This window comes from Rhinolophus hipposideros, assembly GCF_964194185.1.
Source record: "Rhinolophus hipposideros genome assembly, chromosome: 13".
Classification (NCBI taxonomy): domain Eukaryota; kingdom Metazoa; phylum Chordata; class Mammalia; order Chiroptera; family Rhinolophidae; genus Rhinolophus; species Rhinolophus hipposideros.
In genome coordinates this window covers 51,142,659-51,169,266 of record NC_138059.1, presented here as the reverse complement: position 1 = coordinate 51,169,266, position 26,608 = coordinate 51,142,659, and the positions used below count along the sequence as shown (strand labels likewise).

Here is a 26,608-nt window from a genome sequence, read left to right as displayed (position 1 = left end):
CAGGTGAGGAAGTAATATGTGAGGTAAATTTTAAAGGAATGATACAAGTTAGCTGAATGAAGGGTGGCATTCTGGAGAGGAAGTAAGAGATAGCAAAAAGTCTGAACTAAGTTCTCGTGAGCAATTATGAAAGTGTGAAGTCGTATATATGCCTTTTCTATAAGTGTATATTCCAGAGTCAAACATGTGGGGTTGGCTAGGAAGCCAATAGCCCGACTGTAGAGGCCCTTGCTGGTATACCATGCCAAGAATTTGGTATTTGTACTACAGGCAGTTGGGAACTACTGAAGATTTTAAGGAGTGGAGGGATGGTGACAAGCAGACTTGTGTTTGAGAAAGATCAACTATGGTATTTTGAAAGATGGTTTTGAATGGTTGAGATGCATGCAAGAAGAACAGTTAAAAGGCTCTTTTGGCACTGATGCAGGCAGGTGAGAGATAATAGGGGTCAGAAGAAGGAAGGAGAAATATTTTGGAGGCAAAATCAGCAGGGCGTGGTGATTATGTTTGGGAGGAGAAAGGGAAAAGTCAAAGTTAACACCCAGATGAGAGCTTAGGTGACTGACTGGGTGATTTGGGCTATAGGCAGAGGCCAGGGTTGGAGGGGTGTGAGACAGTGGGGTGATAAGTCAAAATTAATACATGCGTTTCATCTCTGGAATATACAAGTGGAGATGTCCAACCGGCAGCTGATTCTGAAGTACAGGAGAAAATCTAGGTCAGATACTGTTTGGTAGCCATGAATATATTGGTGGTTATTTAAACAATGAGAGAGGGACATGAGAACTTAAGGAGAGCATATAGATTAGTAAGGAAAGTAAGCCGAAACCCAAACCTTAGGGGCCATAACATTTAGTGGACAGGTAATAGCGGCAACTGACAGGTAGTAAATACTATATTTTACATGGATTAGTTTTAATCCTTACAGCAATGCTAGGGATAAGGTACCATTATTATCCCTGTTTTTATAGAAGAGGAAACGGGCCTAGAAAGACTCCATACCCACCATCACACAGTAAGTGGAGGAGTTGGGAAGTCTGGCTCCATAGCCCAAACCCTTAGCTGCTGTGCCCTGTCACCTACGGATAAGATGAGAGAGAATATGGAGAATGAGGAGAGCACCTCAGAAGAATAGGAAGTAGTGTTTCAAGTGAGCCATCGTCGATGAGATATCAGGAAGCTGAGCAGTCCACTGATAAGACCAGAAAAATAGTATGTGTTAGACTTTGCTGATAGAGACCTCCTCAGAGCAGTTTGGTGCACTGTAGTGATTTGGGGAATGAATGGGGAGATGAGGAAACGGAGACAGCAAGAGTGGACTATTGTGAAAAGTCTGATGAAAAAGAAGAGTTAGCAGTTATGTAATGTAGGTTTGTTTTTAATTGGGAAATTCAAGGATGCTTATGGTACAGGAAAAATCAAGGTGAAACTGATGATATAGGAGAGTGGGAGGAAATCAATGGAAGTAAGAGCATTTAACTTACCACTGTGTACCATCATCCCTTTGAAGCACTCCCATTCATTTGCTGCCATACATCATGTCCTGGCTTTCTTCTTACCTGTACTGAGGTGAATCCTAAAACTCTTGGGAATTCTTGTCTCTCTGTCCATTCTTGCAAGGATTTACCTTCATCTCTTTTCATGCTGTATCTCTCCAGGTAATCTCATTCATTTATGTGTTGAAAAACTCCAAATCAATACTCCAGCCTAAAATCTCGACCGTGTAGTTTCCTCCATCTAATTAATTTATCAACATGTGTTACATGTCTTACAGGTACCTCATACTCAGCATTTCCACAACTGGACTCATTGGGGATTGCTTCAGTTACAACTACCTTCCCTACACCTCTGCCCCAACGTACACACACTCTTCTTGTTTTGTTGGGTTTATCTTTGGTGTCACTTCTGCCAAAAGCTTTCCACAGCCCTTCAAGACTTGCACAGCTCAGTTGTCACTGTTACAGCACTTAACTACAGCACTTAACACTGTAGCTGCCATGGACATGTTCTTACTTGATGTAAATTACCAGAGGACAGGGTTTATGCCTTAATCAACATTATATCCTCTTTGTCTAATGAAAAAGATGAGACTCTTGGATATGGAATCAAAAGCACATGTAAGGGGTTGACACCTTGAAAAGGAGGAAAGGACACAGTCTCTGGGACTGGACTGAGGCGAGAATAGATGCTGATCTATACATATTTATAGGTTCCATGAGAAGTTGAAAAGGATTAGGGACAAAATTTTCATAGTACAGTTTGAGGTTAGATGGTTTACTGAGGAAGATGGTGTGGGTGCTTAGATTTGGGGCTTGAGAAGAATAATGCAGAAATCAGGCTGAGGGAGATGACCAAGAGGACATCCCATTTAGCAGATTAATTTCTAACCCACTACTCAAACCATTCAGATTTGGATGTCTTTCACATTTACCTCATTTTAGATGTTTTTCCCACTCATTTTAATGATGGGCTTCTTCACAGTGTTTAGGTCTAAAAGCCAGTATTTTTACCTGTAAGCTATGAAGTTATTCCATTTGTCTATGATATAAACAATGGGATCTAAAAACAAAATCCTCCTCTAGGAGCTAAAATATATCTTGCTTGTATCCCTACTCACTTAATCTTATATTTCCCAAATATGTCCATGTGAAAAAAGTAAAGATTGAGCTAAAATTTCTGCACTTTATTTCTTGAGTGAAAATGCCCATATTTCTTTCAATAATTAAAATGGAAATATGTTTATTTGAAAATTTTGTTTTGAACATAACTAAGTTGTGAATTTAAAAATTTGTTCTTTAGGTTGGCAGAATATGATAAGAAAATAATGATAACTTTTCAACAAAGAATTTTCTAAGTACTACTTCTCGTACCAAACATTTGAGACCAATCCACTTCAGAGCACAGTGTTCACACTAAGCACGTACAGATACACATGCACATATATGTATCTACATACACATTCTAAGATAAAGTGGAACACCATTTTTACAAGTAGTGGTCACATCTTTATAAAATGGGAAGCTGGGTCCTGTAATGGCACTGATAAGTGAAATATTCAAAACTGAGCTTGAAGGAAGAAAGGAGTAGCTGAGAAACACTTGAATGTCTTTTCTTTGGGAGGAGAGTAATAGGTACTGAACTCAGGCAAAACAAAAGCAGTCCTGTTTGCTCCAGTGGATGTAGGCAGTATGAAGTCTTCTAGTACATCCTTTGCCATCAAGAACATGCTACTATTATTATAAATGTAAACATACTATTTTTCTAAGATAGCCATACCCCGTTTTTTCAAAAGTATCACTAAAAGTGGCTGCAATTTATATTGTGAATATATAGCCTCTGTAGAAGGAAGCATTTATTATTAAAATAGGCCAAGGATTACTCTGGCGGAAGACACTACTACCCCTCAATTCCCTCTACTAGATGTAATCCATGAGTTCTTTCATTATTTTATGAATAATAAATATATTTGATGATATCCTATGCTTCAACTGATTTCTCAGATAAGGACTGGAGCAAATCTTTATAGACAGTAGAGTTCATGAATCGGGGATATGAGTCTCTGTGCATTAAGGTGTAAATCTGAAGTTGTGCGTCATCAAATATGTGTTGGGATGGTTCCACCATGTTTCTATTGATGACTTCTCTTACTCGGGAGTCTAAGCTGACCTGTCAATAGAAACAAGTAAGAGTTGTATTAGATACGTTTCTCTTTGGAAATCCATCCCAAACTCCCATAGCTTGTTCTGGTTATTAAAAATTCCAAACCAAACAAGGTTATCCAAAAATGTAAACTGCCAAAAGAGAAACCAAATGCATAATGAGCAGGGTTTCTCAAACATCAGTGGCATCAGTAGCCCCTGGGAGGCTTGTTAAATAGATTGCTGGGCCCCACTCGCAGAGTCTCTGACTCAGCTGGTCTGTGGAGGGGTCTGATAATATTTATTACAAGTTCTATGTCATTCTGGTGGCGATCACACTGCTTTAGAAAATCACAACATTATTTTGCTTTTTTAAAATGAGTGTACTATGTCCTTTGAAGAAAAAAGGTAGTGTCTTAGACTCACCCCTTGTTAATTTCCTAATAGCATTGGGGCCAAAACCTGGAGGTCCCAGGTTGTAGCCACTGGAACACAGTTGCAGGTTTCTGGGAATGAGTGCCAGGCTGGTTGGTGAACTGAAAGCTGGTTCAGAAGTGCTGTGGAAGGATTACAATCATGGGGCCTGTGTTTAAATCCCAGTTTTGTCACTGCTTGGTTGTGGGGTCTTGGGCAAAGTACACTGTGCCCTAATGAATTCCTCCATAAATGGGGAATGATGATGATGGTAATAGGTAAGGATTTAAGGAGAATTTATTTAAACTGCTTGGGATTCATTCAGTTCTTAGGGGATGGTGGCTCTTTTTTACTCTGATGTCATCCTAGACAAGGCTGTCTCCCAGAGTAAGCTATTGGATTCAGACCTTCCCGCAGGGCACCAGACAAATAAGAGTGCAGGCCATAGTGGCAAAGCTGAACCCACACTTCTTCCCTTCCGTCTGAAGAACCTTAGCCAGGCCATCTCTGCACCAGTAGGCCACAATGGTTCTAATGCTATGCAATGCACACTGTTTTATATAAAACTCAAAATATGATTAGCTAAATCATTAAATATTGACTTCAGTGATCTATCTTTCCAGATGTGTATATCCACTCTCCTTCTGGAAAAACTTTTGCCTACCCACAGACCCAAACCCAATACATTCAACACAGATTCCCAGCATCTCCAGATCATTTTCCTATACAGCTTGTGAAGGAATGGAACTACTTATTGCCACCCCATTCAGAGTCCTACTCATCCTTCATTTTTCCTCTGGCTCTATATTCAGTCACAAAGTCCTGGTGACCTTATCTATTTAATACATTTTGAAACTGTCCACTTCTTCCCTCCTCTCTGGCATGCCCGGTGTGGAGGTTCACTCACCATTTCCTGCTGGATTTGTTCATTAGCCTCATACTTAGACTCCTGATGTCAATCTCGTGCCTGTCCAAACCACAAATGATTTGGCCAGAGGGATCTTTATAAAGTGCAAACCGCATCCAGACACTCCAGCTTCAGCCCTTGCACTGACTTGTCATGTTCTCAGGATCAAGTCCAAGCCTTATAAGTTCCAAGTTGAAACTTATGAACCCCTTTAAGATCTGCTTCCACTAATCCCCCAGCTCACTATTCCATGCAAGAATTTAAAGAACTTAGAATTCACTTGGAATTTAAAAAAAGAAAGAGCTAGAACTAGCTTGTTTTTATTCCTTCTGTCTAGAATAAACCTTCCTTCTCTGCCTGGCTGACTGTACTTCTCCTTCTGTCTTGGTTTAGATGTCACTCTCCTGACCTGGGAAGCCTTCCCAACCACCTGAGCTTATCCATAAGGAAGCACTCACCACTAGGCAATCATCTCCCGTACTCTTCTTGAATATAAGGGCCCAGTTCCTATGTACACAACTCATACCAAGGGGGTACTCAGTACATATTGTTAGCAGAAAGGAGGAAAGCACCTGCTCTTGTTAGAGAATTAGACTGAGTTACTATAGAAAACATTAAAAAAATATTCTAGTTCACAAACAGTTTAGGCTCAAATGGAACTGTCTCATTCTTTAAACTTCCATCTGAAGAATATCCCTGTGAGGATACAAAATTAATATTTAGAAATCAGTTGCATTTGTATACACCAATAATAAACGATCAGAAGGAGAAATTAAGAAAACAGTCCCATTTATACTTGCTTCAAAAACTATAAAATACTTAGGAATAAATTTAACCAAAGAAGTAAAAGACCTGTACTCAGAAAATTATGACACTGAAGAGAGAAATTAAAGAAGTTACAAATAAATGGAAACACATACCATGCTCATGGATAAGAAGAATTAATATAGTTAAAATGTCCATACTGCCTAAGGCAGTATACAGATTTAATGCAATTCCTGTCAAACTACCAATGACATTTTTCACAGAAAAATAACATATAATCCTAAAATTTATATAGAACCATAACAGGCCCCGAATAGCCATGGCAATCTTGAGAAACAAGAACAAAGTGGGAGGTATCACACTACCTGACATCAAATCATACTACGAGGCTATAGTAATCAAAACAGTATGGTACTGGCATAAAAACAGACACATAGATCAATGGAACAGATTAGAGGGCCCAGAAATAAATCCACACCTATATGGTCATTCAATCTATGACAATGGAATCAATAATTTACATTGGGGTAAAACAGTCTATTCAATAAATGGTGTTGGGAAATCTGGACAGACACATGCAAAAAAAAAATGAAGCTGGACCACCTCCTTACACCATATACAAAAATAAATTCAAAATGGATTAAAGACTTAAATGTAAGATCTGAAACCATAAAACTCCTAGAAGAAAATATAGGAAGTAAATTTGCAGACATTACCCTGAGTAATATTTTTACTGATATATCCCCTTGGGCAAGGAAGGTAAAAGAAAAAAATAAACATATGGGATTACATCAAACTAAAAAGTTTTTTAACAGCAAAGGAAACCATCAAAAAATCAAAAAGGCATCCTACTGAATGGGAGGAGATATTTGTCAACAATATAGCCAAAATTTATAAAAAACTCATTTAACTCAACACCAAAAAAATGCCACAAACAACCCAATTAAAAAATGGGCATAGGACATGAAAAGACATTTTTCTAAAGAGGACATACAGATGGCCAACAGACATATGAAAAAACACTCAACGTTACTAATCATTAGAGAAATGCAAATGAAAACCGCAAAAAGAAACCACCTCACTCCTGTCAGAATGGCTATCATCAATAAGTCAACAAACAACAAGTGCTGGCAAGGATGTGGAGAGAAGGGAACCCTCGTGCACTGTTGGTGGGATTGCAGATTGGTGTAGCCACTATAGAAATCAGTATGGAAGTATCTCAAAAAACTGGAAATGGAACTACTTTATGACACAGCAGTTCCACTCTCAGGTATGTATATAGAGAAATCCAAAATGCTAATTCAAAAAAATACATGCATCTCTATGTTTATTGCAGCACTATTTACAATAGTCAAGACATGGAAACAACCAAAATGCTCATCGGTAGATGACTGGATTAAGAAACTGATACAGGGGTGACTGGCTAGCTCAGTTAGTTACAGCATGCTGCTGATAACATCAAGGTTACTGGTTCCATCCCCACAGGGGCCACTGAGAGCTGTGCCCTCCTTTAAAAAAAAAAGAAATTGTGGTACATTTATACAATGGAGTATTACTTGGCCATAAAAAAGAATAAAATCTTACCATTTGCAACAATATGGATGGACTTAGAGAACATTATGCTAAGTGAAATAAGTCAGATGGAGAAAGACAAATACCATATGATCTCACTTATATGTGGAATCTAAAGAACAGCATAAATGAGCAAACTAAACAGAAATAGTCTCAAAGATATAGAGAAAAAACTGATGGTTGCTAGATAGGAAGGGAGTGGGGATGAGGGAGGAGATGAAAGGATTAGAAAGCACAAATTGGTAGCCACAATATTGCCATGGGGATACAAAAGACAGTTTGGGGAATATAATCAATAATGTTGTAAAGATTTTTGTAGGATGTCAGATGGGCACTTGTTTTATTAGGGACACCACTTCATGGATGGTGTAGATGCCTGACCACTGCAGTGTACACCTGAAGCTGAAACTGAATATTATAATATTGAATGTCAACTATAATTATATATATATATATATATATATATATATATATATATATATATATATATATAGTCACAGGATGTGGAGTACAGCTTAGGGAATAGAGTCAATGGAATTGTAACAGCTATATATGATGTCAGTGGGGTAGTAGATTGGGGGAGGGGGGGTTATCACTTTGTGAGAGGTGTAACTGTCTAACTATCACATTGTTTTATACACCTGAAACAAACAAAATAAATAAATAAATAAAAACAATGTCCCTGCGAGTGCTAGGTGAGGACAGTGTCTGGTTAGGAATGATAAATAGAGGGTGACCGAGAGGCTGTCTATGGTGGCCTACTCTGCCAGGGGCTGGGGCTGGGCTTTGCACTTTCCTCCCTCTCAATCTTTCCACATGTATTGGCAAGTGGTGATGCCCTCTTTATACAATGAGGAAACTGAGGTGCAGAGAGGTTCAGAAATGTACCCAGGTTATATCACTATTAGAGAACTACGGTTCCAACCCAAGTGAATCTGACCCCAAAATCTATGCCCTTAAAATGTTTAAGGTTTGGGTGGTTGGTTAGCTCAGTTGGTTAGAGATGTTGCTACTAACACCAAGATTGCCGGTTCAGTCTCTTCATGGGCCACTACGAGCTGTGCCCTCTTTGAAAAAGAAAAAAAATTTAAAAAAATTTAAGGTTGTACCTTTCAAGAAATAAATGCTTATATTTGGGAGGAAAGGGTCATCTTTTTATATCATTTTTGCTTCATCAATTTGCTAAGAAGTATTTTGCTTGTATGTATGATGCTTTAAAGGACAGTGATAAAGAAAGAAATCTTGCTTTAAAATAATAAGGGAAAAAAAATAAAAATAAATAAATAAATAAATAAAAAATAAAATAATAAGGAAAATCATGACAAAATGAAAATATGTGGAAGTTATAAAGGACAAAAACTCTTGGTTTGTATTAATCTAAAATGGAAATGACTTTCTGAACTCCATACTCATACAACTGTCAACTGAATACCCCCAACTTCACAGTATAAATATAAGTAGGCAAAACTGAGCTTGACTCCTTCTACCAAGCATGCTTCCCATCCCCCATTTGCCCCTCTACCCCATTTCAGTGAACTGCCCCACTATCTGCTTTGCCCAAACATACAGGTAGGAGTCACTGGAGACTCTGGGATGTCCCTCAAATCAAACCCTTCCTCTCCAGTTTCTCTTCAGTTGGCCTAGCAGGCTCTCATTCTGTCTGGTTTACACTACTCAGTTGGTTCTCTAACTCATTTGGTCCTCTGCCTCTAGTGTTCTCCTAAACCATTCTTGATCCATTATTGGTCTTTCAAAAATCCAAACTTGATGATATTACCAGGCTAAAATCCAAGCATTTCCCAGGATAGAAATCAGAAAACCTTATCACTGCTCCCAAATCTATCCTCTCACTTTCCCAACTCTTCTCCTGCTGCCTGCCACCAGCTCTAATAGTTTGTTTGGTAAACACACAACACTTCAACCATACCAAACTATTGACATGTTCACTGTGATGTGACTGATTACTTTTATTCTTGGCCCATCTAGTCCTATCCTCTGGGATGTCTTTATCCTGCTGTACTTCTCATAATTTTTTTTATTATCCTTGGTCCATCTACAGCCTCTCCTAGTATGTCTCCCTGTTACTCACCCCAACCCACTGTTGATGGCTCTGCACCAGCCTGAGGCATCATGCCAAGAGCTCTATGTCTCTCTGCACACTTGTCTGTGAGTTCCCTTACAGGAGAGGCTTTGTTTCATTAATTTCATATTCTTAGCGGCACATAGTAGGAAATAATGATTTTGTAATTAGAGCTACAATGTACTTAGTTTTGAGACCAACCTAACCGCCTAGATTTTGGATTTAAAAGAAAAAAAAAAACTCTGACTGATGGAAACTTGCATCATTTCACTCATAACTTCTCTGACATTAAAAAAGGACACCTTGGGGAAAACTTTTCAGTAGGTACGTACCTCTTTAGGAGAAAGAATAGAAATGTACTCTTCATATATTATCCTTGCTTTCTCCTCAATAATGTTTTTATTAGCTTCTTTTTTCAGTTCCTCACACGCCATCCAGAAAAGCATATTTTCTTCACTGAATTCTGTTCGAAGGAATTCACGGAAAGCATTCCTTCCTGCTGGAGTGAGCATTAACTTGTCGAATGACTGCGCCCAGGCGTTGACTTCTTCTAGAGTAGGAGTTGGGCTTAGTGGAGACCAGAAGAAAGGGCAAAAGGGAGCTATGTTATTGGTAGTGAATTTGAATTTCATCACTAGAAACCTATCTTTTTCCTCTCTGAGAATGAAAATGTACACTGAGGCCCTTTTAAGAAGGCAAAGAGCTGCTCTTGTTTCCTTAAGCCTTTAGCAAAAACACATGAGTTTGATACTTTCAAATTGTTTACCTGGATTGCATGGCTACTGCTAAAATGGTTGTAAACCAAATTGAGAGAATAACTGCTGAGAGCATAGTTGTCTATATCTAGGCAATCCTGGTAAAGTTAAACACTTTACCAGGATTATAAACGTAAAGATAAATCTTACAAACATCTAAGCAAAAACTCCCTAGTCAAGTCAACCCTGACTACACTGATTTCTAGAAGAGAGATGGGGCAGTGTCTACTCAATGTTTTAAAACTCAAAAAATAGGGAGGGCCTGCGTGCCGCGGAAACCTTCCGGGTCCTGCTGAATCTCTCTCCTTCCTGATCCATTACAACCGCCCTAGAAGTGCTGGGTTCAAAGTAACCCAAGCTGTGGGTCACCACCTGTGCCTTATTAACCAACAGTGCAGTAAGCGCTGAATAAAGAAGCCAACGAGGAACCCCTGCCGGTCTTTCCAGCCACCTTCCCTACCAGCTCACAGCAAGAGACAGAGCCGTGCTCTTGCCTTAACAGTTTCTGCTCAGGAAGAAAGCAATGCTCAGTGACATGAGTGATTCACCCAGAGGCACGCGAGAGGAAGAACCACGCGGTGACCTCAAGAATATTAACAGGCTTCTATAAGTCAAAACTGTACCAAAAGGGAGCAGGCGGTCATAGGAATGGCGGCAGTGGGGTGCACTTTTTGAGTTCCCCTCCGGATATAATCGCAAACGTGACATATAACCCATCAAAGGACTCTCTGCTCATGATGCAGAACAGCTAAGAGACTCGTGCAAGGATTACATGAAGGTACACAAATTGGGCGAGCAGGGGAAGAGGAAAGGGAGCAAGTGGAGATGCGGCCCACATCTGCGGCTATGGAAAGACCGCCTGCATCTGCAGCGGTGGAAAGCAGCCGGCATCCGCAGCTGCAGAGACACACGGGATCCCAGGACGGAACAGACAACACAAAAACCAGGAGGTGGGCTCTTTCCCTGCGACCCACAGCTGAAATCTCCCATGAAAGGGGCAGCTAGTTGGGCCCTAGGTCAGACAAAGGACACAAACTCCATACCTGGGTCCCTCCTCTTCCCCCTCCCCACTTCCAATGTTACCCCCCCCCTTCAAGAGACTTAAACTGGCCCCTGAACTGAGGAGTAGTGTCAGATTGCAGAGAAGCCTTAGTGCTCAGGCTCTGGGAAGACTGGCAGGCAGCTCTGACCCAGGGAAGAGGCTGGGAAGAGTGTGATTTTTGCTGGACTTGGAGAGAAAAGACTCCTCTACCCCCAGTCACCACATTTTCTTGCCTGCGGGAAGAGTGTGACATGGCTGGGCTGGGATAGAGAAGACCCCTCCATTCCCAGCCCCTACACTATCTGGCCTGCCTAGGGCAGGGCAATTACATCTGTGGAGGCACTCCCAGGGATCAGCAATAAGTGGCAGACACAGCTCTGGGCTTTCAGCAGCTCAGAAATATCCCGCACTCCACACACACACACACACACACACACACACACACAAACGGAAGAAGTGCCCTAAGATTCAGGAGAACTGGACACAGGGCTGGTGGTGCTACTCTCTACTCTCAGTGTGCATATGTGCAGGCAAGGGCAGAAACTGCACTGACTTTGTAAAAACTACCATCCAGACCCCTCAGCCCCACACATCTAAATCTACAGTCCCAACGTCACTCTGGGCACCAGGTGACCGGCTCTGCCTGCACAATATGCAGAGGACTCTTTGGTACAGCAGAGGACAACCTGGAAATTACTTGGTGGGCTTAAGCCAAGACTGGTGCTGCTTTTTGTTTGCTTTGTTTTGTTTTGTTTTGTCTTTATACCTTTGATATCTTTGCCTGTGTTGAGTGGGGGTTGTCGGTTGTTTTTACATGTGAATGTATTTTACTTTTTTCTTTGTTGTTGTTGCTGTGTTTGTTGTTGTGCTTGGTGATTTGCTTTGTTCTGAAATTGCCCTACCAAGGCCCAGCTTGAGAGGCACAAGATTCAACATATCCAGAGGCCAACTCCAGACCAAACCAGAGTACTACCAGGTTTGACCTACAAGTCACACACCCAGAGGGAATTCTCTACAGGCACAAGAGCCCATAGAGGCCAAACCACATTTAAGTGGTCAACTCTCACCCAGCAGAACACCCTGCGGTGGGCAGAGCCAAGTCTCACAACTACTCACCCTAGGAGTTAACCCCACCTACTCACAAGCGAAAAGCAATTAAAGATCTTCTTTTACAGGACAATATACACAACACAAGAGTCACCTTTGGAGCACATGCAGAGGAGAAGAACAAAGTCGTGCAAGTCAAATATAAAGGACACATACTATATAAGATAACCCAGCAAGAACTAAGAACTCTAGGGGATCTACCTAATACATCAAAGCAAACAAAGAGAGTCAGCATAATGAGGAGACAAAGAAACATGTCCCAATTAAAAGAACAGAAGAAACCTACAGAAGTGGAACCAAATGAAACGAAGGTAACCAACCTACCAGAGACAGAGTTTAGAACACTGGTGAGAAGAATGTTTAAGGAGCTTAGAGACGACATAAAGAAGGATGTAAAAATCATAACGAACAACCAGTTAGAACAAAAGAACACAATTACTGAAATAAAGAACTCACTTGAAAGAATTAACAGCAGGTTAGATGAAGCAGATGATTGAATCAGCAACTTAGGAGACAAGTTAGCAGACATCACCCAAACAGAACAACAGAAAGAAAAAAGAATAAAAAACAATGAAGATGGTTTAAGAGACCTCTGGGATAACATCAAGTGCAACAACATGAGCATCATAGGAATACCAGAAGGTGAAGAGAGGAAGCAAGGGATTGAGAACATATTTGAAGTAATAATGTCTGAAAACTTCCCTAACCTGATGAAGGAAACCAACATACAAGCCCAGGAAGTGCAGAGAGTTCCAACCAGGCTAAACCAAAACAGGTCCACACCAAGACACATTACAGTTAAAATGGCAAAACTTAAAGACAAAGAAAGAATACCAAAAGCAGCAAGAGAAAGACAGAAGGTTACATACAAAGGAACTCCCATAAGACTATCAAATGACTTTTCTACAGAAACATTGAAGGCCAGGAAGGAATGGCAGGAGATACTCAAAGTGATGGAAAACAAAAGCCTACAACCTAGATTGCTTTATCCAGCAAGGCTGTCAGTTAAAGTTGATGGAGAGATAAAGAGCTTCCCGGAAAAGAATAAGCTAAAGGAATTTATTACCACCAAGCCAGCATTGTAAGAAATACTAAAAGGACTTCTGTAAATAGAAGAAAGATTAAAACAATCTAACTACAAATTTAAAAATGGCAATAACTATGTACCTATCAATAATCACTTTAAATGTAAACGGATTAAATGCTCCAGTCAAGAGACATAGGGTGGCTGAGTGGATAAGAAAGAAAGACCCATGTATATGCTGTATACAAGAGACTCACCTCAGATTAAAAGACACACACAGGCTGAAAGTGAAGGGTTGAAGTAAGATATTTCATGTAAATGGAAATGAGAAAACAGCTGGCATTGCAATACTTATATCTGACAAAATAGACTTTAAACTGAAGAACATATTAAAAGACAAAGATGGGCACTATATAATAATAAAAGGATTGAACCGAAAAGAGGATATAACCCTAGTAAACATCTATGCACCCAACATAGGAGCACCTAAATATATAAAACAGATGTTGACTGACATAAAAACAGAGATCAACAGTAACACTATCATACTAGGAAACTTCAACACACCTCTGACAACAAGGGACAGATCTTTCAGACAGAAAATCAATATGGAAATAACAGCCTTAAATGACACATTGGAACACTTGGATTTAATCAATATTATCAGAGCATTTCACCCCAATGCTGCAAAATACACGTTCTTCTCAAGTGCACATGGAACATTTTCCAAGATAGACCATGTGTTAGGCCACAAAACAAGTGTTGATAAATTTAAGAAAATTGAAATTATACCAATTGTCTTCTCTGACCACAGTGCTATGAAATTAGAAATGAACTACAGGGAAAACAAACTGGAAGACACACCAATTCACGGAGGCTGAATAACATGTTACTAAATAATGAATGGGTCAAGCAGGAGATCAAGGAAGAAATCAAAAAATATCTTGAGACAAACGAAAATGAAAACACCAGGACCCAAAATTTATGGGATGCAGTGAAAGCAGTCCTAAGAGGGAAATTCATAGCATTGCAGGCCTACGTAAAGAAACAAGAAACATCATTAATCAACAGTTTATCTTTACACTTAAGGGTTCTGGAAAAAGAACAGCAAAATAAGCCCAAAGTGAGCAGAAGGAAGGAGACAATAAAGATCAGAGCAGAAATAAATGAAATAGAAACCAGAAAAACAATACAAAAGATCAATGAATCCAAGAGTTGGTTCTTAGAGAACATAAACAAAATTGACAAACCTTTAGCCAGACTCATTTAAAAAAGGAGAGAGAGGACCCAAATTAATAAAATCAGAAATGAAAGAGGAGAAGTGACAACAGACACCACAGAAATGCAAAAAATTTTAAGAAATTACTATGAGCAACTATATGCGAACAAATTTGACAATCTGGAAGAAATGGACAATTTTCTAGAGGCACACAACCTTCCAAGGCTAACTCAAGAAGAAACAGAAAGCCTGAACAGTCTGATTACCACCAGGGAAATTGAATCAGTAATCAATAATCTCCCAACAAACAAAAGCCCTGGACCAGATGGCTTTACAGGTGAATTTTTCAGAGCGTTCAAAAAATACTTATCACCTATTCTCCTCAAGCTCTTCCAAAAAATCCAGAAGGAAGGAAGACTCCCAAACACTTTTTACGAAGCCACTATCACCCTGATCCCAAAAGTAGACAAAGATATCACAAAAAAAGAAAACTACAGGCCGATATCTCTAATGAACATAGATGCAAAAATTCTCAACAAAATATTAGCGAACAGAATTCAGCAATACGTTAAAAAGATCATACACCATGATCAAGTGGGATTCATCCCTGGTATTCAGGGGTGGTTCAACATCCGCAAATCAATTAATGTGATACACCAAATTAACAAAATGAAAAATAAAAATCACATGATCATATCAATAGATGCAGAAAAAGCATTTGATAAAATACAGCAACCTTTTATGATAAAAACCCTTAAGAAAGTGGGAATAGAGGGATCATATGTTAACATAATAAAGGCCATATATGACAAACCCACATCTAATATCACACTCAATGGGGAAAAGCTAAAACCATTCCCCCTAAGATCAGGAACAAGACAAGGTTGCCCACTTTCTCCACTTCTATTCAACATAGTTCTGGAAGTTCTAGCCACAGCAATCAGACAAGAGAAAGAAATAAAAGGCATCCAAATTGGTAAGGAGGAAGTAAAATTATCACTATATGCAGATGACATGATACTATATATAGAGAACTCTAAAGACTCCACCAAGAAACTATTAGAACTGATAGATGAATTTAGTAAAGCAGCAGGATATAAAATTAAGATAAGGAAATCAGTTGCATTGCATACACCAATAATAAAATATCAGAAGGAGAAATAAAAAAAACAATTACATTTACAATTGCTCCAAAGACTATAAAATATCTGGGAATAAATCTAACCAAAAATGTAAAAGATCTGTACTCAGAAAATTATACGACACTGAGGTAAGAAATGAAAGAAGACATAAATAGATGGAAACACATTCCATGTTCATGGATAGGAAGAATTAATATAGTTAAAATGTCCATACTGCCTAAGGCAATATACATATTCAACGCAATTCCTATCAAACTACCAACGACGTTTTTCACAGAAATAGAACATATAATCCTAAAATTTATATGGGACCATAAAAGACCCCGGATAGCCTCAGCAATCTTGAGAAATAAGAACAAAGTGGGAGGTATAACGATACCTGATTTCAAACTATACTACAAGGCTACAGTAATCAAAACAGCATGGTACTGGCATAAAAATAGACACATAGATCAATGGAACAGAATAGAGAGTCCAGAAGTAAATCCATGCCTATAGGAACATCTCATCTATGACAATGGAAGCAAGAATGTACAATGGGGTAAAGACAGTCTGTTCAATAAGTACTGTTGGGAAACCTGGACAGACACATGCAAGAAAATGAAGCTGGACCACCTCCTTACACCATATACAAAAAAAATTCAAAATGGCTTAAAGACTTAAATGTCAGATCTGAAACCATAAAATATCTAGAAGAAAATATAGGAAGAAACTTCATGGACATTACCCGGAGTAAGATTTTCACTGATATATCCCCTCGCGCGAGGGAAGTAAGAGAAAAAATAAACATGTGGGATTACATCAAACTAAAAAGTTTTTTCACAGCAAAGGAAACCATCAATAAAACAAAAAGGGATCCTACTGTATGGGAAAAGATATTTGCCAATGATATATCTGATAAGGGATTAATATCACAAATCTATAAAAAACTTACTCAACTCAACTCCAAAAAAACAAACAACCCAATTAAAAAATGGGCAGAGGACTTGAGGAGACATTTTTCTAAAAAGGACATACAGAAGGCAAGAAGACATATGAAGAAATGCTCAACCTCACTAACCATCAGAGAAATGCAAATAAAAACCACAATGAGATACCACCTCACTCCAGTCAAAATGGCTATCATCAATAAATCAACAAACAACAAATGCTGGCGCGGATGTGGAGAAAAGGGAACGCTAGTGCACTGTTGGTGGGATTGCAGATTAGTGCAGCCACTATGGAAAACAGTATGGAGGTATCTCAGGAATCTGAAAATGGAACTACCCTATGATCCAGTAATTCCACTCCTAAGCATCTACCCGGAGAAATCCAAAACTCCAATTCAAAAATCAGTATGCACTTCTATGTTTATTGCAGCACTTTACACAATAGCCAAGATATGGAAACAACCGAAATCCTCATCGGTAGATGACTGGATTAAGAAGCTGTGGTACATTTATACAATGGAGTATTACGCAGTCATAAAGAAGAAAGAAATCTTATCATTTGCAACAACATGGATGGATCTAGAGAACATTATGTTAAGAGAAATAAGTCAGAAAGAGAAAGACAAGTACCATATGATCTCACTTATATGCAGAATCTAAAGAAAAGAATATGTGAATGAACTAATCAGAAACAGTTTTGGGGACACAAAGAAAAAACCAAGAGTTGTTAGATGGGCGAGGGGGGAGTGTTGGGGATAAGGGGAAATGTGAAGGGATTACGAAGCAGCTGGTAACCAAAAGATGGCCTCAGGGTTTTTTGAAAATTAATTTGGGGAACGTATTCAATAATGTTGTAAAGATTTTGTTGGGTATCTGATGGACATGCGTCCTATTTGGGATACTACCTCAGAGATACTGTGGATGCCTGATCATGGCATTGTACACCAGAAGCTAAACATTAATGAATGCCAACTATAATTTTATATATATAATGTGATGGCTCGGTGTGAGGTCGGAGGGATACTGGATGGGGGGAAGGAGGTTCACAGTGTGAGGGTTATAAATGATGAACGTCTAAGTATTACCTTGTCTTGTACACCTGAAAATAAAAAAAATAAATAAAAAAAAGAAATAAATGAAATAGAAACCAGAAAAACAATACAAAAGATCAATGAATCCAAGAGTTGGTTATTAGAGAACATAAACAAAATTGACAAACCTTTAGCTAATCTCATTAAAAAAGAGAGAGAGAGGACCTAAATTAGTAAAATCAGAAACGAAAGAGGAGAAGTGACAAGACACCACAGAAATATAAAAAAATTTAAGAAATTACTATGAGCAACTATATGCGAACAAATTAGACAATCTGGAAGAAATGAACAATTTTGTAGAGGCATACAACCTTCCATGGCTAACTCAAGAAGAAACAGAAAACCTTAATAGACTGATTACCACCAGGGAAATTGAATAGGTAATCAACAATCTCCCAAGAAACAAAAGCCCTGGACCAGGCGGCTTTACAGGTGAATTTTACAAAACGTTCAAAAAAGAATTATCACCTATTCTCCTCAAGCTCTTTCAAAAAATCCAGAAGAAGGGAAGACTCCCAAACACTTTTTATGAAGCCACTATTACCCTAATCCCAAAATCAGACAGAGACACCACAAAAAAAGAAATCTACAGGCCTGTATCACTAGTGAACATAGATGCAAAAATCCTCAACAAAATATTTAATGAATTCAGCAATACATTAAAGAGATCATACACCATGATCAAGTGGGATTCATCCCTGGTATGCAAGGGTGTTTCAACATCCGCAAATCAATTAATGTGATACACCACATTAACAAAATGAAAAATAAAGTCACATGATCATATTGATAGGTGCAGAAAAAGCATTTGACAAAATCCAGCAGCCATTTACAATAAAAACCCTTAAGAAAGTGGGAATAGAGGGATCATATCTTAACATAATAAAGGCCATATATGATAAACCCACAGCTAACATCATACTCAATGAGGAAAAGCTAAAACCATTCCCCCTAAGATCAGGAACAAGGTAAGGTTGTCCACTTTCTCCACTTCTATTCAACATAGCGCTGGAAGTTCTAGCCACAGCAATCAGACAAGAAAAAGAAATAAAAGGCATCCAAATTGGTAAGGAGGAAGTAATCTTGTTATTGTATGCAGATGATATGATACTATATAGAGAGAACCCTAAAGACTCCACCAAGAAACTATTAGAGCTGATAGATGAATTTAGTAAAGTAGCAGGATACAAAATTAATATTCAGAAATCAGTTGCATTTGTATATACCAATAATGAAACATCAGAAGGAGAAATTAAAAAAGCAATCCCATTTACAATTGCTCCAAAAACTATAAAATATCTGGGAATAAATTTAACCGAAAAAGTAAAAGATCTGCACTCCGAAAATTAGAAGACACTCAAGAAAGAAATGAAAGAAGATACAAACAGATGGAAACACATACCATGTTCATGGATAGGAAGAATTAATATAGTTAAAATGTCCATACTGCCTAAGGCAATATACATATTCACCGCAATTCCTATCAAACTACAAACGACGTTTTTCACAGAAATAGAACATATAATCCTGAAATTTATATGGGACCATAAAAGACCCCAGATAGCCTCAGCAATCTTGAGAAAAAAGAACAAAGTGGGAGGTATAACAATACTTGACATAAAATTATACTACAAGGCTACCGTAATCAAAACAGCATGGTACTGGCATGAAAACAGACACATAGATCAATGGAATGGAATAGAGAGTCCAGAAATAAATCCATGCGTATATGGCCATTTAATCCACGACAATGGAAGCAATAATATACAGTGGGGTAAAGACAGTCTAGTCAATAAATGGTGCTGGGAAACTTGGAAAGACACATGCAAAAAAAATGAAGCTGGACCACCTCCTTATAACATATACAAAAATAAATTCAGAATGGATTAAAGACTTAAATGTAAGATCTGAAACCATAAAATACTTAGAAGAAAATATAGAAGAAACTTCATAGACATTACCCGGAGTAAGGTTTTTCCTGATATATCCCCTCGCGCGAGGGAAGTAAGAGAAAAAATAAACATGTGGGATTACATCAAACTAAAAAGTTTTTTCACAGCAAAGGAAACCATCAATAAAACAAAAAGGGATCCTACTGAATGGGAAAAGATATTTGCCAATGATATATCTGATAAGGGGTTAATATCACAAATCTATAAAAAACTCACTCAACTCAACTCCAAAAAAACAAACAACCCAATTAAAAAATGGGCAGAGGACATGAAGACACATTTTTCTAAAAAGGACATACAGATGGCAAACAGACATATGAAGAAATGCTCAACCTCACTAACCATGAGAGAAATGCAAATAAAAAACACAACGAGATACCACCTCACCCCAGTCAAAATGGCTATCATCAATAAATCAACAAACAATAAGTGCTGGCGCGGATGTGGAGAAAAGGGAATTGTTGTGCACTCTTGGTGGGATTGCAGATTGGTGCAGCCACTATGGAAAACAGTATGGAAGTAGCTCAAAAATCTGAAAATGGAACTACCTTATGATCCAGCATTTCCACTCCTAGGCATCTACCCGGAGAAAACCAAAACTCCAATTCAAAAATCTTTATGCACTTCTATGTTTATTGCAGCACTATACACAATAGCTAAGACATGGAAACAACCGAAATGCACATAGGTAGATGACTGGATTAAGAAACTGTGGTACATTTATACAATGGGTATTACGCAGCCATAAAGAAGAAAGAAATCTTACCATTTGCAACAACATGGATGGACCTAGAGGACATTATGTTAAGTGAAATAAGTCAGACAGAGAAAGACAAGTACCATATGATGTCACTTATATGTGGAATCTAAAGAAAAGAATAAGTGAATGATCTAATCAGAAACAGTTTTGGAGATAAAGAGGAAAAACTGAGGGTTGCTAGATGGGCGGGGTGATGGGGATAAGAGGAAAGGTGAGGGGATTAGAAAACAGTGGGTAACCACAAGATGGCCATGGGTTTTTGAAAATTAATTTGTGGAATGTAATCAAGAATGTAAAGATTTTGTAGGGTATCCGATGGACACGTGTCCCATTTGGGAGACCACCTCAGGGATGATGTAGATGCCTGATCACTGCACTGTACACCTGAAGCTGAACAATAATTAATGCCAACTATAATTTTACGTGTATATGTATATATGTGTATGTATATACTTACAAGAAGCAGAGTACAGCATTAGGAATAGAGACAGTGGAAATGTAATGGCTCTGTGTGATGTCAGAGAGATAGTGGATGTGGGAGGGGTATTCACACAGTGTAAGGGATATAAATGATAAACGTCTAAGTATTACTTTGTCTCGTGCACCTGAAACTAATAAAAAAAAAACCCAAAAAAGAATTTTAAAAAGAAAGAGAAGAGAATATAAATTATACAACTGCAAGTTATGAAGGGTGACAACAAAAGAAGAACTAATGAATTCACCATTTACCTTAAGATCCAGCCCGTCACCAATAGCTGCATTTACATCTATACACTGCTCTCTTGACCACCTCCATTCCTGAGGTAACCACTGTTCTTGATTTTGGACTTAGCCTGTTTTAGTTTATTTTTCTACCAGCATTCAATAATACTGAGGTCAGAAAGCACAGTCTATTTAAAATGATTTGTATTATTTCTTTTCTCTTATACTTTGTTTCATAGTTTCATATGTATGTTTCATATGTATGAGGTATGATCAATCAATATGTTAAGTGTTTAAATAAAAATAATTTATTACAGTAAAAGATATATTGCCATCAACCACCCTAATAATACTCCCCCTCGCTTTGAACAAACTTCTCATTCTTGCCACTTTTTTAAAAAAAGTTTTACAAGAGTTTATTTGAGCCAAAACTGACAACATCTGCTGGGGAGCAAGATCTCATATGCTCTCTCTTGCCACTTTATTAAGCAGTTCTGGAAGTCCTCTTTCGTGAGTGTCTTTAGTTGCACTGTCACGGCTGCCTCAGTGTCCTGAATCATTTTGACTTTGGGGAAGAACCATAAGTCACACAGTCCCAGATCCGATGAATAAGGTGGATGAGGACACACTGTAACGTTTTTATTTGACAGAAATTGCCATACCAGAAGTGATGTGTGACACAGAGCACTGTCATGATGGAGGATGATTTAAGGCACACTTTATTTATTTTATTTATTTATTTTTTAAGGCACACTTTAAAACACACCTTCTCTCAACTGTAGTTCACACCCAAATGACTGCACCTGAACAAGTTGAAACTTGTCACACACTGTTACTAAGGTTTGATGTACCACTTCCCATATTGAAGATCCCTGCCTTTCCGTTGGATGGCACTCGGCAGCAGCATTCACCATATTTTGTGATCACAAGAGAAAGGCTTCATTTCACACATTGCTTCTAGTACAGCAATTTCTGTCAAATAAAAACATGGCATTGTACACAGAAGCTAAACATTAATGAATGCCAACTATAATTTTATATATATAATGTGATGGCTCGGTGTGAGGTCGGAGGGATAATGGATGGGGGCAGGGGGGTTCACAGTGTGAGGGATATAAATGATGAACATCTAAGTATTACCTTGTCTTGTACACCTGAAACTAATAAAAAAAAAAAAGAGCATTATAGTGTGTCTTCATCCACCTTATTCACTGGATCTGGCACCAGGTGACTTTTGTCTTTCCTCAAAGTCAAAATGACCATGAAAGGTAAATGCTTTAAATTGATTCAGGACATTGAGGTATCCACGACAGTGTAAGTAAAGACACTCACGAAAGAGGACTGCTAGAACTGCTTCAGAAAGTGGCAAGAATGATGGGATAAGTGTGTTCGAAGGAGAGGGAGTATTTTGAGGGGGATTAATGGCAATGTGTCTTTTACTGTAATAAAGTTCTTAAAAATTTAAACATTCACCATATTTTTCATCATTCCTCATATGTATGTATCTCTGACGAACATATTCTTTAGTTGTTTTTTAACTTTATAAAAATGGCTTACTATATGTTGTCTTCTGCAACTTGACTGTTCACCAACAGTGTCTAAGATTCACCAACATTACTGTATGTGGCCACAGTTCCTGAGCAGGATTCATCTGTAATTTTCCATTTTTGTACTATCCTCATCTGGTTTTGGTATCACTGTTATACTGGCCTCTTAGACATTTGGGTAGTTATACAAGACTTGTAAAATCTTGGAATGATCAATTCCTGAAATGTTTTGTGGAACAAATCTGTAAAACTAATTGGATCCAGTGTTATTTTGTAGGAAGGTGTTATGGTTGAGTTGTATCCTCTAAAATGACATGTTGAAGTCCTAACCTCAGGATGTGACCTTATTTGGAAATAGGGTCTTTGGAGATGTAATCAAGTTGAGTTCATTAGGGTGAGCCCTAATCCAATATGACTGGTGTTCTTACAAAAAGGGGGATTTGGACACACAGAGACAGACACACACACAGGAAAAAAAGATGCTGTGAAGACACACAGGGAAAATAAGTCATGGGACTGGAATAAAATACCTAATAGCTGAGGAATGCTAAGGATTGCTGGCAACTACCAGAGAAACTAGAAGCAGCAAAGAAGTCTTCTCCGTTAGAGCTGTCAGAAAGCATGGTCCTGCTGAACTTGAATTTGGACTACTGGCCTCAAGAAAAGTGTGCACTTCTGGATTAAAAAAATAATAATAATATTCAGGGTCATTTCTGGTCAAGATGGTACAGTAGATAAATGCTTTGCTTACCTTCTCTCCTGACCACATCAAAATTACAATTTAACTACAAAACAACAACCATCATTTAAAACTGCCTAAAATCTTGCTGAACTGAAGCCCTACAACTAAGACATGCAGAAGAAGTCACCTCCAGACTGGGAGGAATGGCAGAGACATGAAACAGGCTGGCCCCATACCCACGTGTCACCGTTAAAACTTGGGAGGGACATCTCAGCAGTGAAGGTCCCCCCAGAGAAGTGAGGGATCCCAGTCCCTCCACAGCCCAGGGTTCCAGTGCCAAGGAGAGAAGTCCCCATAATTTTTGTTTGTGAAAACCAGCAGATTGTGACTGAGTGAAATGGAGGACAGTTGCACTCACAGGTGCTCCCCTTAAAGGGACCACACACATACTTACCCACCAATGGAATCACTGGCTCTGAGCTCCAGCGCTGGGGCAGCCAGTAGAGAGGGAGGAGGCACATATGTGTATGGTGGGGAACTGAGTTGTTTGGCTTCAGGACAAGAGTTGGAGGGAAAGCTTTCTCCTGGAGGAGGAGCTCGTAGAAGCCATTGTTTCTTTGTTGAGCCCTCTCTCTTCCCAGCATGAAGACAGCCATCATATTTGAGTCCCCATCACTTACACTGTTCATTTGTCATGCCCTGGTGATTCAACATCCCACCCTGCCCAATTTTTGGGCACACCCAAGCTGTTTCCAGTAGCTTTCTCATACAAACTGCTTGCCTTGGCTCATGCTGCAGACTTTCCTAGGGTCTTTCAAAGGTTCACGGAACCCAGACAAGCAGCATCTGACTTCAGCATGTCCTGTACCTCTGGCTGAGTAGCCCTAAACCTGGCACTAGCGACAGCTGGCCTTGGTTCATGGCTTGGCCTTTCAAGGCACTTCCAAGCACAGCACAGGTGGTGGCCATCTGCAGTTTCCTTGTAGCTCCTGCTGGGTGGTCCCAGGTGGAGCACGGGATTGACCTGCAGTGGGTCCCCTCCCAGGTGGCCTTGGGGCTAATACCTCCAGTAACCTGCTTTGAAACGAGCTAGAGCATCACCCAGCTGCCTCCAAGGATGACATACATGTGGGGCAAAATGAGCAGGCACCAGAGCCCTGTTGAGGCAGATCGTGCTCTGTAGGGTCAGCTCCTGCACCACAGCTCCTCCACTATAGTCACAGCCAGTCCTCACAACAAATGACCACCAGGGTCAATCTCTCCCATTGATATGCAAAAGCAACCAAGGCTCAACTACAAGAGGAGGGCACACAAAATCTAAACAAGGGACACACGGCTCAGGTGACCAAGAAGACTGTACCACCAAGCCCCACAGCACACTTACTATATAAGACCACTCTACTAAGACTGAGAGACATAGCAGTCCCACCTAATATACAGAAACAAACACAGGGAGGCAGCCAAAATGGAAAGACAAAGAAACATACCCCAAATAAAAGAACAGAAGAAAACTCCAGAAAAATAATTAAACAAAATGGATACAAGTAATCTACCAGACACAGAGTTCCAAACACTGGTTATAAGGATACTCAATGATCTCAGGGAGAACTTCAACAAAGAGATAGGAAACATAAAAGTGGAGATAGAGAACATAATTAAGGACCAGTCAAAAATAAAGAACAGAATAACAGAAATTAAGAATACATTACAGGGAATCAACAGTACATTAGATGAAGCAGAGGACTGAATCAGCGATTTAGAAGATAAGGTAGAAGGAAACACCCAATCACAACAGCAAAAATGAAAAAGAATCCAAAAAATTGAAAAGAGTTTAAGGGCTCTCTGGGACAACATCAAGCATGCCAACATTTGCATTATAGGAGTACCAGAAGGAGAAGAGAGAGAGCAAGGAACTAAAAACCTCTTTGAAGAAATAATGAGAGAAAACTGCCCTAACCTGGTGAAGGAAATAGATATACAGGCCCAAGAAGTGCAGAGTCCCAAACAAGATAAACCCAAAGAGGCCAACACCAAGACACATCATAATTAAAATGCCAAAGGTTAAAGACAAAGAGAGAATCTTAAAAGTAGCAAGAGAAAAACAGTAGATTACCTACACGGGAACTCCCATAAGACTGTCAGCTGATTTCTCAACAGAAACTTTGCAGGCTAGAAGGGATTGGCACAAAATACTCAACATGATGAAAAGCAAGGAGCTACAACCAAGATTACTCTACCAAACAAAGCTATGATTTAGAATCAGAGGACAGATGAACAGTTTTCCTGACAAGAAAAAGCTAAATGAATTCATTATCAGCAAACCACCAGTATTACAAGGAATCTTAGAGGGACTTTTTAAAGATAAAATAATAATAACAACAATAATAATGTGAATAATAAAATGTCAATAGCTACATACCTATTAGCAATTACTTTCAATGTAAATGGATTAAATGCTCCAATCATAAGATAGGGGAGCTGAATGGATAAGAAAACAAGACCCTTACATAAGCTGCTTACAAGAGACTCACTTCAGGTCAAAAGACACACACAGACTGAAAGAAAAGGGATGGAAAAAGACTTTTCATAGAAATGGAAACAAAAAAAAACCAAAATGCTGGGGTTGCAATACTTATACCAGATAAAGTAGACTTTGAAACAAAGACTGTAACAAAAGACCAAAAAGGACCTAGTAATCCCACTTCTGGGTATTTATCTGAATAAACACAAAATGCTACTTCGAGGGGACGTGCTCATCCATATGTTCATTGCAGCATTATTTACATAAACCAAGATATGAAAGCAACCTGGGTGTCCCTGAATGGATGAATGGATAAAGATGAGGTGGTACATATATACAATGGAATATTACTCAGCTGTAAAAAAGGATGAAATCTTGCCATCTGCAACAACATGGATGGACCTAGAGGGTATTGTGCTGAGTGTAGTAAGTCAGACAGCGAAAGACAAATGTCATATGATTTCACTTATATGTGGAACCTAAAGAAAAAAATAAACAAACAAACAAAACAGAAACAAACTCATAGGTACAGAGAACATTTTGATGGTTGCTAGATGGAAGTGGGGTTTTGAGTAGGTGAAAAGGAGAAGGGATTAAGAAGTACAAATTGGTTGTTATATTGTAGTCATGTGGATGCGGGTATAGCATAAGGAATATAGTCAATAATAATAATGTATTAACTATGTATGATGTCAGATGGGTACTAGATCTATCAGGGTAATAGATGAGAGGGGTGACGGGGGCAGGGTACAAAAGGTG

At 38.9% G+C, this 26,608-nt stretch overlaps 1 protein-coding gene across 6 annotated transcripts in view; it reads right to left on the bottom strand.

Moving 5' to 3' along the window:
- Positions 1-1,499: 1,499 nt before the first annotated feature.
- RGS20 (regulator of G protein signaling 20) overlaps positions 1,500-26,608 on the bottom strand; it is a 113,691-nt gene continuing 88,582 nt past the window's right edge. For all 6 annotated transcript variants that reach the window (XM_081070995.1, XM_081070996.1, XM_081070997.1 and 3 more), the window contains 2 exons: positions 9,709-9,943; positions 1,500-3,666 (listed from right to left, as the gene is read on the bottom strand). In XM_081070995.1, coding sequence (XP_080927121.1) covers positions 3,478-3,666; positions 9,709-9,943 — 424 coding nt within the window. In that variant the 3' untranslated portion in view covers positions 1,500-3,477. The remainder of the gene's footprint in view (positions 3,667-9,708; positions 9,944-26,608) is intronic.